Source organism: Petaurus breviceps, unplaced genomic scaffold (genome assembly GCF_028583685.1).
Source record: "Petaurus breviceps papuanus isolate PSGF00001 unplaced genomic scaffold, PetGlider_PUasm1.0 90630, whole genome shotgun sequence".
NCBI classification, from domain to species: Eukaryota; Metazoa; Chordata; class Mammalia; order Diprotodontia; family Petauridae; genus Petaurus; species Petaurus breviceps.
Genome location: NW_027187291.1, coordinates 3,982,322 through 4,000,306, shown reverse-complemented (window position 1 = coordinate 4,000,306; position 17,985 = coordinate 3,982,322). Strand labels below are relative to the sequence as shown.

At 46.4% G+C, this 17,985-nt stretch overlaps 2 protein-coding genes across 3 annotated transcripts; one reads left to right on the top strand and one right to left on the bottom strand.

Annotated features, from left to right (window-relative positions):
* Nucleotides 1-1,216: 1,216 nt before the first annotated feature.
* On the bottom strand, nucleotides 1,217-16,588 carry SGCA (sarcoglycan alpha). 2 transcript variants are annotated; one of them, XM_069064407.1, is made up of 10 exons: nucleotides 16,483-16,564; nucleotides 15,014-15,127; nucleotides 14,618-14,772; nucleotides 14,195-14,267; nucleotides 13,521-13,719; nucleotides 10,873-11,035; nucleotides 9,813-10,021; nucleotides 8,843-8,869; nucleotides 2,277-2,476; nucleotides 1,217-1,371 (listed from the first exon to the last, which is right to left on the bottom strand). In XM_069064407.1, exons 1-9 carry the CDS (start codon nucleotides 16,523-16,525, stop codon nucleotides 2,296-2,298), a joined length of 1,164 nt encoding a protein of 387 aa, XP_068920508.1. In that variant the 5' UTR covers nucleotides 16,526-16,564; the 3' UTR covers nucleotides 1,217-1,371; nucleotides 2,277-2,295. The 2 variants fall into 2 exon arrangements, with proteins under 2 accessions (XP_068920508.1, XP_068920507.1); XM_069064406.1 differs by lacking the exon at nucleotides 8,843-8,869 and having other exon boundaries at nucleotides 16,483-16,588.
* LOC138143203 (histone H1.9-like) lies at nucleotides 7,304-8,791 on the top strand. The gene is made up of 2 exons (XM_069064450.1): nucleotides 7,304-7,442; nucleotides 7,713-8,791. The coding sequence occupies exons 1-2, from the start codon at nucleotides 7,304-7,306 to the stop codon at nucleotides 8,279-8,281; spliced, it is 708 nt and encodes a 235-aa protein (XP_068920551.1). The 3' UTR covers nucleotides 8,282-8,791.
* Nucleotides 16,589-17,985: the final 1,397 nt, after the last annotated feature.

Genomic DNA, 17,985 nt, shown 5'->3' with positions numbered 1-17,985 from the left:
TCACTTAACCCTACTTGCCTCAGTTTTCTCATCTATAAAATGATCTGGAGAAGGAAACAGTAGACTACTCCTGCACCTTTGCCAAGAAAATGGGCAAAGGCAAAGGGCTGAGCACCTTGGCAGAAGGGAGATAGGAGAGAATTAGGATTTCAGTGAAGTGGGTCCCAGAATGAAGGAGCCAAACCAGCTCAGGAACCAGAGGAGTCTGGGAAGGCACCCTGTGACCAAGAATATGGATAAGTAAGAGGGTGATAGCCCAGGAATCAAAGGCAGGTTGTCTGGATTGGCTCTGGCAGAGGGTCTGGGACCCTAGGAAGTTGCCTAAGGCCCAGAGTTGAATCCTTCACAGAGAACAATTTTCCCGGTGACATGCAGTAGATCAGGGTAGGACTGTTTTCCCTTGAGACACAGTGCCTAAAGATGCTTTTCTGTCTCCTCCTAGCTCCTTAATTCCCACATTTCTGAACACCAGAACACAAAGCCCAAGGACAGGTCCCCAGTGTATATCTTCAGAGTTCAGGCTTGTATGGGGGACCCCAGACAACCATGTCTCTCTCCTCCATCAGACATGGAGTTTTACAAGTTCCAGGATCTGTCTCCTCATTGCAAATGCATCTTTGGTTCCCAGAACAAGGCTGTGTCTACAAGAGTTTTTCAATCTAGAAGGTGGAAGAATGGATAGACTGATAATCAATTAGTTTTCTAGGTTGATTCCAGACTCCCAACCATACAAGGAGCTCTCTATCTTTCTAGCGTTCCCTTCCTCTCTATCCCTGACTCCCTACAGGTTCTTAACTTGGGATCTACAGATCCATAGACTCATGGAATCTGTGAACTTGGATTGGGGGGAGGGGAGAGGTAATTATATATTTTTTTCTTTCTCACTAACCTCTAACTAAAATTAATCCCTTCCTTCAATTATGGATTTTAGAAGACCCATGCTATTCTGAGGAGTCCATAGACCTCATCAGACTGCCAAAGGAGGACATGACACCAAAAAAGGTTAAACACCCTTGGACTAGAGAATTTTGGAGAATAGTGACTCTCCAATATGGGAATAATTCGCCAGATATGAGGAAGCCTATTACTTGGAGATTCCAGATTCCCCCATATCACAAACATCAGGATCTCCAGCCATTTTAAGTATCAGAAAGGGAAATAAGAAAGGAAAGAAGAGAGAGGTGAGGGATTGCTAGAGGGAGAATGGAGCCCGGAGTCACCTGCAGATAGATTAATTTATTTTCTTTCTCCAGTCCCTCTTGGCCCCTACCACTTCCCACACCCTGGCTCCAGCCCATACCCCAGCATGGCCCCTTGTAAGTGATTCATCTTAACAGCAGCTGGATTCCTCAGATGGGATGTGGCCATTCCCTAGAGGGAAGGAGAAAGGAAATAGTGAGGCCAGGAGTGGGGAATAGGGAAGAGCAGAGCCAGTTTCTCTTACCTCGTATCATAAAATCATGGCGGCGCCAAGACACAAAATCACAATGTTTTAGAATTGGAAGGGAACCCAAAGTTTATTCCATCTACTATATATTTGTTGGAGTCAAGTAGCATTCAGACTCCATTTGTCGTCATAGATGCCTACAATTTGGAGAGTGAGATTCCCCATGGGGTCCGGGAGAGCAGTGACCCTGCTCATTGCCCAAAAAACATTAGAGCCTCTGGGGAACTTAGAAGAGGGATTAGGATGGATTCTGTCCTCTTATCTCTTTTTTTCCGGGGTAGGGGAGGAGTGGAGGAGGAAACAACATGCAGTATTTATAGTAATAAGAACCCTTATTGATCACCTTTGTCCAAAGCTCTCATTTTTGTGGACTGGGAAACTAAAGTCCAGTGATTTAATGACCTATCCAAGGTTATGTAGGGAGTGACAAAAGGACAAGGGAAAGGGGCTGGATTTGTAGCCAAGATGACTGAAGTTCCACTTCAAAGAATTGACTCATGAGGGTTCTGTAAACCTGGAGTGGGGGACGCTCAAACTATGGAATATGTGATTTTTTTTCTTTGTGGAGATGATCAAGATTTGAACACTGGTCCCCTGTCTCCAAATCCAACTCTTTTAAAAAAATATACACTGTTTGAGTGGGGGTAGGATCATAGAAAAACAGTTATATGCAGATGCCAAGCACTCTGGATTTCCCTGCTGGTAAATGGGGAAATCTGTTCCCACCCCTTTGAGTAAAGGTCCCCCACCTCCAGCCCTGTACTAAGACTATTTGTGGGAGAGGTTGGTGCTACCCATGGTGTACCCATTTCCTGTCTAGTTGACTCACCTGGATAGGTCAGAGGTCCTCAGTGCTGGTCCAGGATGAGGGGCACCTGGGCAATGTCAGAGCAGGGAGGCAGCCGCTCACCCGTGCGCACGTTGAACATGGGCAAGGTGGAAAGAGGCCGCGGCACTGATCGGTTTGCTGCCATCTGCCTCAGCTCCTCCGTGTTGCCGTGAATGGTGCTGTGGTGAACCATCTGGATGCTGTTGGGGGAATCAGGAGAAAACAGGGGAATCAGCACTTACAAGGATCTGACTGACATAGGGGAATGTGGTAGAAGATGCTTGTCTCCCTCCCATGCCACAAAGTTCATGTTTGGTAGCAGACCAAGCTACATGCTCAATAAAAATGTGAGGGAAGCAGGACAAGATGTACAGAACCTGTATGTGGAGAATATGGCAGAATATTTTGGGGGGGGGCATCATGTCAAATCACATCCACACGCAGACCCAAAATACACCACATCTTGGCAATCTCACACGTCAGCACCCCCTGCCTAATTTCTGCCAGTGCCATAGGAGGTCAGGTGCCAGGTGACAAAGGGCCATTGGGGGAGAACAAATCTGGGCATAGTGCCAGCTTGTGTGATCATCGCAGAATAAGGATCGTCATGACATTTTGTCCCTGACCCTGTCTCTAACTAGAAAACTAGGAATCTTTCTTAGGTTTGAAGACACCTCTCCATGAAGGAAAAGTCACACCCTCCACAGTTGGGGCATCAGCCAGGGTTGCAGAACTCTCATAATCCATTCTTTGAAGTCAAATCTCAAGCTCCCTGACTACAAATTCAGCCCCTTTCTCTCATCCCAGAGATGGAGAGCAGCAGGCCTTCCATCAAACATGCAGTACCTCCCAATGTTTCTATGATCTTGGATTCTTTCATTTTCTTCTTTATATAAATAATCAAAATATGGAATGGATCCTACAAGATCATTTACTTTAACTTGACACCCTTATTTTACAGAAGAGGACATTGAGGCCCGGGGAAATCAAGCAGGCAGAGCTGTGATTCAAGCCCAGGTCCTCTGATTCCAAATTCAGTGCTCTTTCCACTAAGTTCCATTCTTATGATTCCTTTTCAGTCCCTAGATGCCATCTCAACCCCTTTCTTTACCCCAGTCCCCAACCTTAATTTGGTCATTGTTCAGTCACAGTTATCATAATATGGAAACAACAGTGAAGTAGGTGCATCAAACAGAGAGATACTGCCTCTGTCACTTATGGAACCCCAATGCCCACCTCACCTGGGTGTCTTAAACATCCTATGACTGGCCTCAGACACTTGACACACTTACTAGCCATGTGACTTTGGGCAAGTCACTTAACCCCAATTGCCCTCCAAAAAAGCAAAACAAACAAACTCCATGACATGTCCATGGTAACCATAAAGCACTCAGCCCTTACTCCATAACTTGATCTCCTTCCCTCTTGTCCCTGCTTCCCCCCTCACCAGTCTGCCCACCTCCCAGTCTTATCCCATCTCCTAGAATTCCCTGCCTCTGACTTGGCCTCTATATGCATCCAAACTTATGCTCACATCTTCCTTTCCTTTAAATCCCCCATCTCACCCCTTCCTGCTCCACAGACCTGCCTGGTTCCTTCCACCTGTCCCTGTCCCCTCCAGCTCTCCAGTCCTGGAATTGACAATTCTGTCCCAGAGTCTTCCCTTGTCTCTTATCTTCTTTCCCCTCATCCCAACTTCCCCATTACTGCTGAGTTCCCAACTATCCTCCTAGTCACCCATGCTCATAACCTTGGGGTCGTTCTTCACTCCTCACACTCACTCCACATGTCTAATCTTGTCCAATCTTGTTGTTTCTACATTTGCATCTTGCATTCCCTTATAGCAACCATCCTACCATATGCCCCATTACAGGCCCTCATCACCTCTCCCTTGGACTGTTGCAATATTTCCTCCCAATTGGCCTCCCTGTGTCAATTCATTCTCTACTCAGCTGTCAAGAGATTTACCTAAAATACAAGTCTGACCATGTCACCCCTGGGACCCATAAACCCCATGGCCTCCTATTACTTCCAGGATCAAAAATGAAATTCTCTGTGTGGCATTAAAAGCTGACCTGGCCAGTTTTCTCCACTTTTGTCATTCAATCGTTTCACTCATGTCTGACTCTTCCCAACCCCATTTGGGGTTTTCTTGGCAAACATACTGGAGTGATTTGTCATTTCCTTCCTCCAGTTAATTTTACAGATGAGGAAACAGAGGCAAACAAGGTTAAGTGAATTGCCCAGGGTCACACAGCTAATAAGAGTCTGAAGTTGAATTTGAACTCAAGGAGATGAGCCTTCTGATTATAAACCCAGTACTTACATTTCATATACTCTATATCCAGCAATCCCGGCCTACATCCTGCTCCTCAAATACAATACCCCACATCTCAACTCCATGCCTGGAACTGGATGTTCCTTGTGCTGGAATGTTCTTCCTCCTCACCTCCTGCCTGCTATCTTTCCTGACTCTTTTTTTTTGAAGCCTCAGTTCACATCTTAGCTTCTGCATTCATTTTCTGTCCTCCACAGCTGCTAATGCCTTCCCACTGAGGTTTTCTATGTACATACTTGTTTGTATGCTGTCTCTCCAATCAGAATGTGAGCCCCTTGAGGGCAATGACCATGAATGTTTTTGCTTGTTTTTGTATCCTTAGTGCTTAACATGATGCCTAACTAACAGTGAATAATAAATGCTTATTGAATGAGACTGCCTCTCACCGTGTGTCCTGTTTCCTCTATTTCACTGGAAGTTGCTTGAAGACAGGGACTGTGTGACCTTCCTCTGGGTTTTGCTCCTGGTGTCCAGCACAAGTCTCTGACTAAGGAAAGTTCAGTATAAAATGGCATCTACTAGCTTCCAATTTTAACTAATTATTCTTGCTAACTAGGACCTAAGCTTGCTTGTTTCTTACACAGTGAAGAGTGCTGTCATTCCCCTCTATATTTAGGTGCCCTGAGACAAAGTACCAGTCACCTTGCCCTAGTTACAGCTCTAAAGGGCAGCTCTAGTATTCCACACAGGGGCAAACTAGACCTCTGATATGATTTAAAACTCCAAGTCACATGTGGGGAGAGGCTTATTCATAGTGACAAACAGGTGCAGTCTCAGGAGCCTAGAAAAATTACAGTCTATTAGACTTTAGGCTCTTTGAGGCAGGATCTGAGTTTTCATTATTGTGTTCCAGCCCCCACTCCAATGCCTAGCACAAAGCTTGGTATACAATAGTGTGATAGTAATGGCAATGAAAGATTCCCCTGTATTGGCTTGGTTTTCAAATTGATTGTGTTAAAACCCAGAGCTTGTTAATCCCACCTGTGGGATGGGCTTGTTGATGTGAAAAGAAAGTCCTGAACTGGGAGGAGCTGGTGACGTAGATTTGGAGAGACACAAGAGAGAGGCAGAAGACATTTTTTTGGAAGCAGCACCTCGTGGAGAGAGAGAGACTAAGAGAATTGCTGGTGGCCGCTTTGAATTGCCCTAGACTTTTGAGACCTGCCCCCTGAGCTGCCAAGGACTGAGGAGACATGGCTGTTTTGCTGGTACTTTGTCTGTCTGTTTTGATGTTGTTTTGCCAGATTTGTCCACTGGTGAAAGACAGTCCTGTTGTTGAAGAAGTCCTGGAACCTGGCTTTTGGTTAAGAAGCCCTGAGACTGTCCTGCAGACAGAGAGTGAATACTGTCCACTGGTGAAGGACAGTGCTGTTGTTGCAGGGGTCTGGGAACCTTTCTGTTGGTTCAGAAGCCCTGAAGAAGGATTTTCTGGTTGTATGTTTACAGAAATCCTGGGAGAGGGTTTTGCTAATGTTTTCAGGGGTTCTAGGACTATTCTACAGACAGAGGATGAATTAATGAAGAGACTGGCAATGTATCTTGTGGCCTTGCTAAGCCTTGTCTCCCCAGGAACTAAGATTGCTGAGAATTTGCCTCCTGTCAAGATGAAGAAAAGACCTCCATTTGGGTATTAAGTGCTGTGCTTAAACTTGATGTAACTCTGGGGTAGATTCAATTGTGATCCAGGGGTGGGGAACTTTTGACCTTTTTGTGCTCTGTGATTGAACAAATGAAGGTACTTTACTTATGTTTGGAAACTAATCTCCATTTGAGAAGAGGGGCTTTGTGGTGGACTAAATGAAGGTACAGCCTAGGGGTGGAGTAGTATTTAGAACCGGGACTTTGTAATTGATTGAATGAGTGGAAGGTCCTGGGGTGGGGTAGTCCTTGGAGATTATTTAATCACGCTTAGTAAATGCTGTATTTTGAATGATGTCATATTTTGATCTTCTCTGTTCTTGGTTGGTCACTGAATAAAATGGAGAGCACCTATGCTGGTATTTTGAACCTTGGGAAGTTGCCTTTCCTTGGCATTATATTACAGCCTCCCCTCTAAAGTAGAGATTAATGAGGAAAGAGAAGATCATGAAGCAGCAACCTTAGGGTTTCCTGGAGTCAAGAAAACCTGAATTTAAATCCCTTCTTCCCTCCCAGATACCTCCTGGCCATGAAACCCTGGGCAACTTACTTGTCCTCTCTGAGCCTCAATTTCTTCATCTATAAAATGGGGACAATATTGCCAACTAATCACAGAGTGGTTGTGAGAATCAAATGAGATCATCTTTGTAAAGCAATTAACAAAACTGAAAGTATTATGTGCTAGCTACTGTCATTATCCAGTAACACACAGATATGGGGAGATAATCTGAGTGTTTTTTTTCTATGGCTTGAACCAGAGGCCCTCTTTTCCTTCTCCAACTTCTTCACATATATTTCATCACTCCACATGACCACATCAACACAAATGTTATGACATGTGTATATTCTGTCATACACGAATGGAAAGGTGGGTTCTAAAATGTGTTTAAGCTGCACATGCCTAAAGCATGAGATGCTACCATGCAGAAACACAAGCAGAGGCCATCCAATGACATACGTGTGCCTGCATCCACCAATACATAATGCTACATGTCAACACCCATTCTGCCATGGGGACCTCCAAAGCACACACAGACATACACATGCCAACATGCCATTACCCACAGGTGCCCTTTATCATGCATTGCTAGACAACATGAGCCCCTCAGGGCAGGAGCACTTTGGCTTTCCCAATGTTCAATTCTTGCCCCTACCTCACCCAGGCCCCTTCTGCTCTCTGTGCCCCCATGGTAGAGAACAATGGCCCAACTGTGACCCCCTCGACAGGGTTCTGATGTCATAATGCCTACCTTGGGTCACCATAGAGACTGCCTTGTGCCCCTCTCCCTGATCCCATCAGTTAAATGGGCCAAGCGAGGGGCACACAACCTCAGTCCGTCCTCCCACCAGGAGAAGCCACTAGTCAGAGCTGAAAGGGAAGGGTCTCCAGGAGTCAGAGACCAGCCTCACCCAGCCAGCCTACCGACAGCCCCCAACTACCCAGGATCGGCCCTTCTGAGAGTCTTTCCCTTCCATCAACCTGGAAGTCCTAACACCTAATTCTCCTCAACCAGCCCAGGCTGGGGAGGAAGAAGTAGAGGGGAACCCTACACTTCAGCCCCCCTCTCCACCTGTAGCCCCAGTCTCTGCCAATTTCCCAGGGGGACAGGTGATCGAAGGTACAGGGGCATCAGGGGAGAACAAAGCTGACAGCCCAAGCAATCGCCGGAGACCAAGTCTGTCTGAGGTGATCCTATGGGCGGTTGCAGGTTCTAAGACACGCCGAGGAGTCTCGCTGACCACCCTGAAGAAGGCCGTTAGCAACACAGGCTTCAACATGGTCCGCAATGCCCAGCGCTTCAAGAGGGTGCTAAAGGGGCTGGTGGCCAAGGGTGTGCTGAAGCAGGTGACAGGCACTGGGGTCTCAGGCTCCTTCCGAATGGGCAAGAAAAAGCTGAAGTGCAAGAAGGCAGGACGGCGCCAGAGACAGAAGCGCCAGAGGAAGCAGCCACCCCAGGAGGAGCAGCAGAAGGCCAAGGGGCGCCAAAAAAAAGGGTCCCGCAAGCAAGCCCGCTGCTCCCGGAAATAGTGAAGGAGGCCAGTCCAGTGGGATGAGGGTACTCAGGCCAGCTGCAGGCACGGCATGAATAAAGGGAACTGTTATTTCATACTAGCCTCTGTAGGGTTCTTTGGGGGTCCATTGGTCTTATGAGGAAGGGAAATAGATAGATGGTCTGCTGGGTCTGGTGGGAGCCTCAGGTTGGTGAGGGAACAAGGAAAATATGGTCAAGGGAGTGGGGAATGATGAAAGGACTCCTAAGCTAAACCAAGGCTCTGTTGGGAGGCAGGGACTGGCAGGGGGATTGGTTGGTGGGGGAGCTGTCCTCACTTTCATTTCTGAACAGGAGATAAATGTATGTTACTAAGTACCAGAGAGGAAGGAACAAGATAGATGTTCTTTGCCACTAGGCTCCCCTCACCCCACCACACCTAAGACACCAACCTCAGCAGCAAAGAGAACTTAACCTCTGTCAGTCAGTTTGAACAAAATGTTTCCACATTTAGCATGAACAGCTCTCTCAGATGGTTTCCATTTTCCCAAGAGAAGGAATCCTCTCCCCTAAACCCCTCTTTTCTCTATCATACTCACTCAGAGGTAGCTAGGTTTCTCTTCAACCTGTAGGGAGGAGAGGGATAGCATCAATAAAGAACCCCAGCTCCCCTTCTCAGCCTCTGCTTCCAGCCAGAGCCAACTGTGATTAGCAGCACACACTCTAGGCTTGATTTTCTCAAAGTGGGCAAAAGGAACTAGGGGTGCTCATTTGCTTACAAAGCTAGAAAGGGACAAAGAGCAAAGCTGGGTTTCTTAGAAAGAGACAATACTGAAAATCAATGTGGGACACAGGATAATGGTCAGTACCATCACTCATTTACAAGTGCTATTTAGGATTCAGTAGATAACTGGATTCAGTAGATAAATGGAACCTAAAAGACCCAGAGGAAGATGTCAGTAAAGGGTCAAATGATCAGCAAAGGCCAGGTCCTCCCTATAGAACTAGGAGAGATACACAGCTAATTCTATCCCTTATCTTCCTGACCCATCTAAAAACCGCTGTTCAGGCTGCTTCTACCCTTGGTTCCCAACACAACCCAGGTTGGCTCTAGCTGGAATCACAGGATCATAGATCACAGTATCATAGAATCATTGGATCATAGATCATAGAACCATAGATCATAGTATCATAGAAACATAGGATCATAGCTCATAGGATCCATAGGATCACAGAATCATAGGGTAATCAATCATAGAATAATAAGATCATAGATCATAGTATCAGAATCACAGGATCATAGATCATAGGATCAGTAGGATCATAGAATTATAGAGTAATAGATAATAGTATAGATTTGTAGGATCATAACTGGAAGATATCTTAGAGCTCATCTAGTCCTACTCACAGTTAACAAAGCAACAATTTGGGACCCTGAGAGAAATGACTGCCATGATCACTCAAATGCAAGAAATGGAGTCAGGACTCCCTGACTTCAGATCGAGTGAGAGCAATGGAAAGAGGGAGACAGAGAGAGGGCCCCATGCTTTTTGCCCCACCCCAACTCACACTCCTTCCCTGCGGCAGCACATGATGTAAGCCAGGATCAGGGTAAGAAGCAGGGCGACCAGCAGGGGCATGAGAAGGGTGATCAGGGAGTCTGTCAGGAAGTCTCGGTCGGGTGCCTCTGTTGGGGGGCAGAAGTATGGGTCGTGCTCCAAAATGCCATCACCCCAGGTGGGCCCTGGCCCAGGTAGTGCAGGTACCGACTTATCCACCTGGTTTAAAAAAAAAAAAACTGCACTGAAGTGAATGAGACCCAGGAATAGCTTAGGGGAGAGTCAGGGACCAAGGGAGGGGAGGAAAGTTTGCTCTCTCAGACTCACATAGTGGAAGACTTCTGCAGCCTGAGCTTTCCTGAGCCCTCTGACGGCAATGGGGAATGTCCATTAAGCACAGGTGGAGTCACATTTGGGAATTGACCTCCCCAAACCCACCTTCCCTAATTCTACTTGCCTGCTGTCCAACAGAAAAAGACCTGGATTTGGAGTCAGAGGCCTTGGGTTCAAATCTCAGATTGGCTTTCTATCTGTGTGACCTTGGACAAGTCACTTAACATTTCTAGATTTTAGTTTCCTCCAGTCTAGAATGAGGAGGGTGGATAACCTCTAAGGTTTATTTGTTGATCTTTCAGGGCTGGAAGCCCATGTCTGCTAGGCAGCTGAGGCCCCCTGGTGTAGAAAGGGAGAACCACAGAATGTGTGTTTTATAGTAACACCTCAATACTCTCATATTAGGGTTACTCTAAGATGCTAAATTACAGATGACTAGCTAATCTGCATTGGGCAGGGGAAGTGGCTTGTAGGTGCAGACCAAAATGATAATAACCAGTCAACTGATCAATTATTATCCCTTTCCTCTGTTTAGTGTATTAGTTAACAAAGTGCTTTCACATACAACTATTAGAACCTCCCCATCCCTCTCTCCCCCCAGCTTGCGAGGCAGGGTTGATTGTCCACACTTTATAGATAAGGAAACTGAGACTCAAAGAGGTTAAATGACCATTGCCTTTTGTATTTAAGTAGCAGAGTTGTATTAATTAGCAGAACAGGGACATCACATTCCTCACCAGGGACACATTGCACCAGTCAACTCTGAAGTGGGGTACGAAGCTGTCATAGCAGGACAGAAGTGGCGGCTGGCCCTGGGTGCAGCGGTCATGGCTGGCAGGGGACCCTACCACCTTCAAGCAGGTGGAAAAGGGTCTGGTGGAACCCACTTGGATGTAAACCCTGGGCCAGAAGAGATCACACCTGAGCTGCAAGAACTGCTCTAGTCACCAGGAGGCGCTGTAGGCTTGAGGGCACGGAGACTCAGCAGGGGGTGATGAGAGAGAGGAAAAGACCATGAGGATATGTAGAATGACCATTTTTGGTCATGGTCAATTTGGGAATTGGTTTTTATTGACTAATAAAAGAATTTTTTTTTCTTTTTATGGGGAGGGAGGAGAGGGAAGAAAGAGAAAATAAATGCTTATTAATTGAATTAAATTTATTTCTGAGAGTGTAAAGTGTACATACAAATAAAATGCTGTAATAGTAATGGAATTTAAAGATCCCCCTGTATTGGCTTGGTTTTTGGGTTGAGTGCTAAAACCCAGAGCTTGTGAATCCCACTTGTGGGATGGACTTGTTGACGTGAAAAGAGAGGGCTGAACTGGGAGGAGCTGGTGCCATGGATTTGGAGAGGCACAAGCAGAGGAAGAGAGGCAGAAGAATTTTTAGAAGCAGCATTATGGAGGCAGAGAGAGAGAGAGGATTGCTGAGGGCCAGTTCAAGCTGCCCAGGACTTTTGAGAGCTGCCACCTGGATCTGCCAAGGACTGAGGAGACATGGCTGTGATGCTGGTACTTTGTCTGTTTTGATGTTGTTTTGCCAGATTCGTGCACTGGTGAAGGACAGTGCTGTTGTTGCAGAGGTTCTGGAACCTTGCTGTTGGCAGCCACCCTGGGAGTGCTGGGGTGCTTGCTGCTACAAATATGGAACAGGATCTGCAGAGTAAGAGGAAAGTATTGGGGCTGGGATAATTGTTTGTTTCCCAGTTGTGGTAGCTGTGACTCTGTGGAGCCATGGAACAGTAGAGAAGAATGGCCTGCATGTTGACTTCACTGAGCTGAGAGCAGGAAGGGTGATTTTCCTGCATTGCGACTGTGGCAAAAGCCAAAAGGAGCTGCCTCCTGCAGGAGGAGAAGGAACCTAGGAGTTCAGAATTCAGCCACAGGACAAGATAAGGACTGTGTGGCAAGGCAGGAACACTGAATGTGTTTTCTTGCTGCATCCCACAGTTTGGGACCCAGGGGAAGTATGGACTTGTGTCTATGGTGGGTGGGGTGAAGGGCCATGGACCCCCAAGGACCCACCCTGTTGGTTTTGTTGCCCAGCTATCTCTCAGGACTTGGAAGGAGGGGCTGGAGCTGTGTGAGGAGAAGGACACCCTCCTCCCCCCAAGAGAACTTTATTTGGACATTTTTGTTTTGGATTGAAGAGATGTACCTGAATGTACTTTGTGTTTGTTTAAGGCCCCATGGCCACTTTGGTAACTTTAATTATGTATCTTGCAAATGTGACCGAAATGGTGTTAGTGCTAATTCAAATATAAATTGCCTATGCTATGAGCATGAAAGATCTTAGGGCTGAATGTTATAGGAATGTAAATTTTTAAGATCTTCCCTGCCCCTAGGCTTAAATGTACCTGGAGCCTGGGGTGGGATGCTTGTTTTTCAGGAGCTACTTTGTGATTGGGCAGTGGGTTAAGAGGGTTGTTACATTCTCTGAGCCAGGAGAAGGCTATATAATCCCTGATGGGAAGCTTTTCTTTGGGGCTCACTTTGAGAACAGTCTCCAGACCCCTGAACCAACAGCAAGGTTCCAGGACCTCTGCAACAACAGCACTGTCCTTCACCAGTGCATGAATATGGCAAAACAACATCAAAACAGACAGACAAAGTACCAGCATCACAGCCATGTCTCCTCAGTCCTTGGCAGCTCCAGGTGGTAGCTCTCAAAAGTCCTGGGCAGCTTGAACTGGCCCTCAGCAATCCTCTCTCTCTCTCTCTCTCTCTCTCTCTCTCTCTCTCTCTCTCTGCTTCCATAATGCTGCTTCCAAAAATTCTTCTGCCTCTCTTCCTCTGCTTGTGCCTCTCCAAATCCATGGCACCAGTTCAGCCCTCTCTTTTCACGTCAACAAGTCCATCCCACAAGTGGGATTCACAAGCTCTGGGTTTTAGCACTCAACCCAAAAACCAAGCCAATACAGGGGGATCTTTAAATTCCATTACCATTACAAATGTTCCAGTGGGGAAAAAGTAAAATATTATAAGACTGATGGAAATCCATGAGGGATGTGTGTGGAAAGGGCTGGAGAGTAGGGACAATCCAGCAGATTAGGAGAATTAGGAATTTATTCCTCCCTCTCCTTTTATTAAAAGAAATGGGGATAGGAAGACTATTAAAGGAAATTTCCCTGGATTTGACTGATGGACACTAGGGAAGTGCAAAAGGCAACATGGTGTCATTGATAGAATGATGGATCTGGGTTCAGGAAGACCTAAATCCTGTTCCTGCCTCTGACATTTACTAGTTGTGTGTGGTTCCTTAAAACCCCTCCAGAGGTTTGTGAGAGGAATGGCCACACTGAAAGCTTACATCCTTGACATTTTTAAGCATTGAAAAGATCAGGGAACTAGGAAGTGCCATGGGGATCCCTCACCAAGCCTACCCCTCCTTGCGGCCTTCAATGGGAAGAGGGACCCGACCCCCACGGTCCAGCGCAGATGTGATGTTGAGTAACTGTAATTCCCCAGGTACCCAGAGTCCACCCAGGGCAGTCAAAAAGCGTTGACCAATGGGTGAGGGCAGCACCTCTTCCACATCATGGCTTTGTACCAGGAATTCAGCCTTATATGGAAGTGAGGGGCCTGTGGAAGGACAAGGGAAGTGCCTTGGGCAGGATCCATATAACCCCCCAAACCTCCTATCCTTTCTGACATTCCCAATCCCAACTTCCTAAGCTCCAATACCCCAGTCCCTCCCTCTCTTCTCCCATTTTCCCCTCTTCAAACTTCAAATCCTAATCCCATAGCCTAGTGCCATCCTTAAGTCCTTTAAAGCTTCACCTGTTCATTACAGAATCCCCCCATGGTAGCCCAAATTCCCACATGACTTCAATGCTTTGTGTTCCTCTTCAGTCCCTTCCCTAATACCAGCTTCCAACTTCCCAAAACCTAAATCCACTCCCTGACTCTCATATTATTATTAATAATACCAAATCTCACATTTTCTCTAATTCCTCATTTCTGGTCCTTACCAGAGCCCCTCAGTCCCCCCCCAACTAACTCCTCTTTTCTAGGGGTGATCCAAGATGATATGGAGTAGGAGGGGGGCCAGTGTTACCTTCAGACTCCTCTATCAGCAGCACCAGCCTCTTTCGGGTTGTCTCAAAGCTCTCTCTGTTGTAGGCTATGACCTGTGGGAGGGGATGGGGTGAAATGAGTGGATGAGAGGTGCCAAGTCTAAGGGGAGGGAGGCCTTGCCAAGGGGAGGAGATAATAAAAGGAGAAGAGGAGGGAGTAGGGATGGGTGGCATCTGTGCAGCTGTATATTGACTAATTGCCATGCAAATTATATGTAAATAACATGCAAATAAAGCTCCAAGATGCCTTCTATCTCTGGGGAGCCATTGAATGTCAGAACTAGAAGATACTCTTTCACTCATCTGAGCCCAACCCCTTCATTTTCCAGAGGTGGAAGGGTGAAGGGGGTGGGCAGACATAAGGGTTCAGATGCCTGGGGTTACCACGGGGCTCTTTCTGATACCTCAATGACTTGTTGGCCTCGGTCTTCAAGTGTAGGAGTCCCATAGAGAAAACCAGGCTGACTGGAGCTGCGCTGGGTGTAGCGGAGCCATTGAGGCAAATCTGGATGCCCCAGTAGGTGGGCATGGAAGGTGACAAGAGAATTGGATCTGGGATCTGGGAAAAAGAGGGGAAGTAGGCACAAGGGTACTTCAACATCTACCTCTCCTACCTCCTGGGGGAAGAGGCATCCAACAGCTGTCCTCTCCCCATGGGCACCAGGAGTTACCTATGTAGACAGCTTTCAGAAGAGGTGAGTACCCCTTTCCTTAGCCCTTCCATCCTGATTGATCATAGAGGTCCCATGGGCCTCCTGAAATTTATTTGGGGGAGGGTGTAGGGTAGTAGCCCTTCTCACCAGTATCAGACAGATCCAGAAAACTAGCAGGCACCAATGTATGAATGAAGACTCTGCCAATGAGAGGGTACAGCATCTGCTGAGCCACAATACCTCCAAACCTAGACAGGAAACCTGTGGAGACACCAGTGTATACAGGTCCCAATCCCAGAGGCTCAATTTCCCTTCAACATAGTTTTGCAAACCTCTAGGAGTAGAATCCTACCTGGAGGTCAGGTTGAAGTGGGGAAGGGGCAGGTTAGCCAGGGAGTAGATGGGGAAGAGTAGTTACTTTTTCTCCTTCCCCTCTCCCTGGACTGTCCCAATGTCTACCCTTTACCCACGATGCCCAAAGATGGGTCCCTCCCATGTTCCAAGAGGAGCTGGGAGACATTGCCATTTTCAAACCACAGAGTGGCACCTGCCTCAGAGATGATGTGAGATTGTGGTGAATTTGAGGAATAAACTATACCAGGGGCAGGTGATTCCCTGGCCCTCAATTTCAGGGGGAAAAGAAGTAGTCTGAATAGTGTAATACTTTCCAATCATGACGTGATTGATTAGCAATAATCAGTTACTCTTTGTTATGACTTCATTTTAATGGAAAATTTCCCTTCCCCCATCCCATAATCCTGCTTAAGGCCCTAGTTATCACAGTTGGCACTATTTACTGTGCCCAAATCCAATACCATCTTTCCTAGGGATAATATTTGATAAGAGTGGGTACTGGGGTATGGCTAGGGAAGGGATGAATTGTTAAGAGGAAATCCAGTGGAGTGAGCAAGATGTGGGTAGAGAATTGACCATAGAGTGGAGAGAGTGGCATTGTACTCAGATGGCTTGGAGGATAGATAGAGGCAAGCAGGGCAAGGAGGATGGGGTGGGGTGGGGGGGATGAGTTGGGTGTGTGGCTCGGCCTGTCTAGGGAAAGAATGTTATCTTCATCTATAGCCCCTCAGAGGCAGCAGACATGAGTTATGTTGGGGGGCTTGGATGTTGGATTCTCCTAGTATAGGGATTCCTAGGGTAAGTTAAAAAATATCCTTGAGCTCCCTGGGTGTCTCTTGATACAAGTCCCCTCCCCCTCTCTGCCAAATTTAGCCAGGGTTGGGCTACAGGCTCTGAAGCAGGCTGGGCTGCTATGAGCACCATCCCAGTCCATTAAAAGGAATGGAATAGAAGTTTGGGACGAAGTTTGAGAACTAATATCCCCTTTTCCCTAGGTCCCCTCAATCCAATCCTATAGCACCCCACCACCCTACTAAGTAAGTCTAGCCCTTTTATCCTGACCTCATAGCTCATAGCCAGTCCCCAAAGTCTCAACCCTGACAGCCCATAGAGAGCCTTCTAGTCTGATCCCTCAACCTACCTTTCTAAGCTCCAACCCCATCCTGATCACACCTCACCAACTCCCAACCCCTCAGCCTGATTCTTTAACCCATCCATTCCCCTAGTCCCAGGTCTCCTGGGGCGGGCTGATCCCCACTTGCCTATGAGAAGGTAAGTCCACACCAGCACCAGAGCTGCCGCCATCTCTGCCCCAACCTCAGCTGGGGCCCCTCTGACTGACACAGACAGGCGGGTGCTGGAGGGGGGAGGGCGGAGGAGAAGGTATTCAGACAGGGTAGCTGGGTCCTAGTTGCAGTCCCAAAGATTCTGATGTTTACTATATTCCACCCTCACCCTAAGACAGTGACAGATTTGGTGGGGAGAGGAAGAGAAAAGGATACACTATGGTACAAGGATGTAATATGCCCTTTAGTGGATGTGGAGGTATGGATTTGTCAATTTCTCTTCATGTGTCTGCCCAAACTAAGCACCCATGGGCAAAGCTCTGTGCTGGGTGCTGGGAGAGAAGTATGTCTTCTCTGGCCAGGATGGAGTAAGTGGCAGTCTGCCTAATGGCAGCTTGCCTGGGAATGGCTGGGGAATGGATGAGGTCACCTCTTATTTCCTGTGTCTATTGGCTGATTCTCCCTTAAGAGAGGACACCAGCTGGGTACTTTATTTTATTGTTTAATTTGTGGGTGTTTCTTTTCTTTTTCTTTAAGAAACACTTGATTGATGCTTTAAAAAAAATCACCATCACTTTAAGATGATTTCCCCCATCAGGATAAACCCTTCCTTGTGAAAAAGCATAGTTGAGCAAAACAAGTCAACACATTGGCCATATCTGACCATGTATGCCTCATTCCATACCTACAATTCACACCCTCTGAAAAGAGACAGGAGGAGTGCTTCACCCTCAGTCTTCTGAAATCATGATTGTTCTCTAGTGATCAGAGTTCTGAAGTCTTTCATTGTTGTTTTCCCTTATAGTATTGTGGTCACCATTACTGTTCTTCTAGGTCTGCTTACCTCATACTGCATTAGTTCATACAAAATTCTTCAAGTTATTCCATATTAATAGGTTTTAAAAATATGATCATTTTATCATATCCATATGGCCCAATGTGTTCAATCATTCCTGGATTGAAGGGTACTTCCTTATAGTTCTTTGTTATTAAAAGTGTTAAAATAAATGTTTTTGCATATATGGGACCTTTCCACCATCCCCTCCCCCCCCATACACACACACAGACACACACACACAATCTAATCTATTGTAAACTTCACAATGATCAACAAACACAAACATTTCAAAATACAAAGAAGAAAGTGACGGTCAAGCCACAGAACCTACATAGAATGATACCCCCTCATCCTGCTATTTGACTCATTATGATATTCATTATCATCATCCTGAATTCTAACATCATCCTTATGTTTAGACATTTCTTTATTAATTTCTAAAATTTCAACATTTTTCTCATGAACGAAAAACTTAGTTCTGAGATCTTAGAACATGTTTTTAAGTGATTACTCATCTAATAAACTGAAGAAACCTCTTTTCCCCTATGAGTAGTTGCTCATCTCTTTTTATCTAAACTCCTAATCTTCTTGGTTTAAACAGATATCAAAGTTAGTGGCTACATGATTTATTAGTAATGTAA

What these genes read in the sequence shown, in the direction of transcription:
- SGCA (XM_069064407.1), bottom strand. Translation starts at nt 16,525, where the DNA reads ATGGCGGCAGCTCTGGTGCTGGTGTGGACTTACCTTCTCATAG. An exon ending in TCTGGATCTGTCTGATACTG is followed by an intron (nt 14,773 to 15,013) that starts GTGAGAAGGGCT and finishes TCTTTTTCCCAG; the next exon opens with ATCCCAGATCCAATTCTCTT. An exon ending in ACTGGTGCAATGTGTCCCTG is followed by an intron (nt 10,022 to 10,872) that starts GTGAGGAATGTG and finishes TTTTTAAACCAG; the next exon opens with GTGGATAAGTCGGTACCTGC.
- LOC138143203 (XM_069064450.1), top strand. Translation starts at nt 7,304, where the DNA reads ATGCCATTACCCACAGGTGCCCTTTATCATGCATTGCTAGACAACATG. An exon ending in CTGCTCTCTGTGCCCCCATG is followed by an intron (nt 7,443 to 7,712) that starts GTAGAGAACAAT and finishes GGCCCTTCTGAG; the next exon opens with AGTCTTTCCCTTCCATCAAC.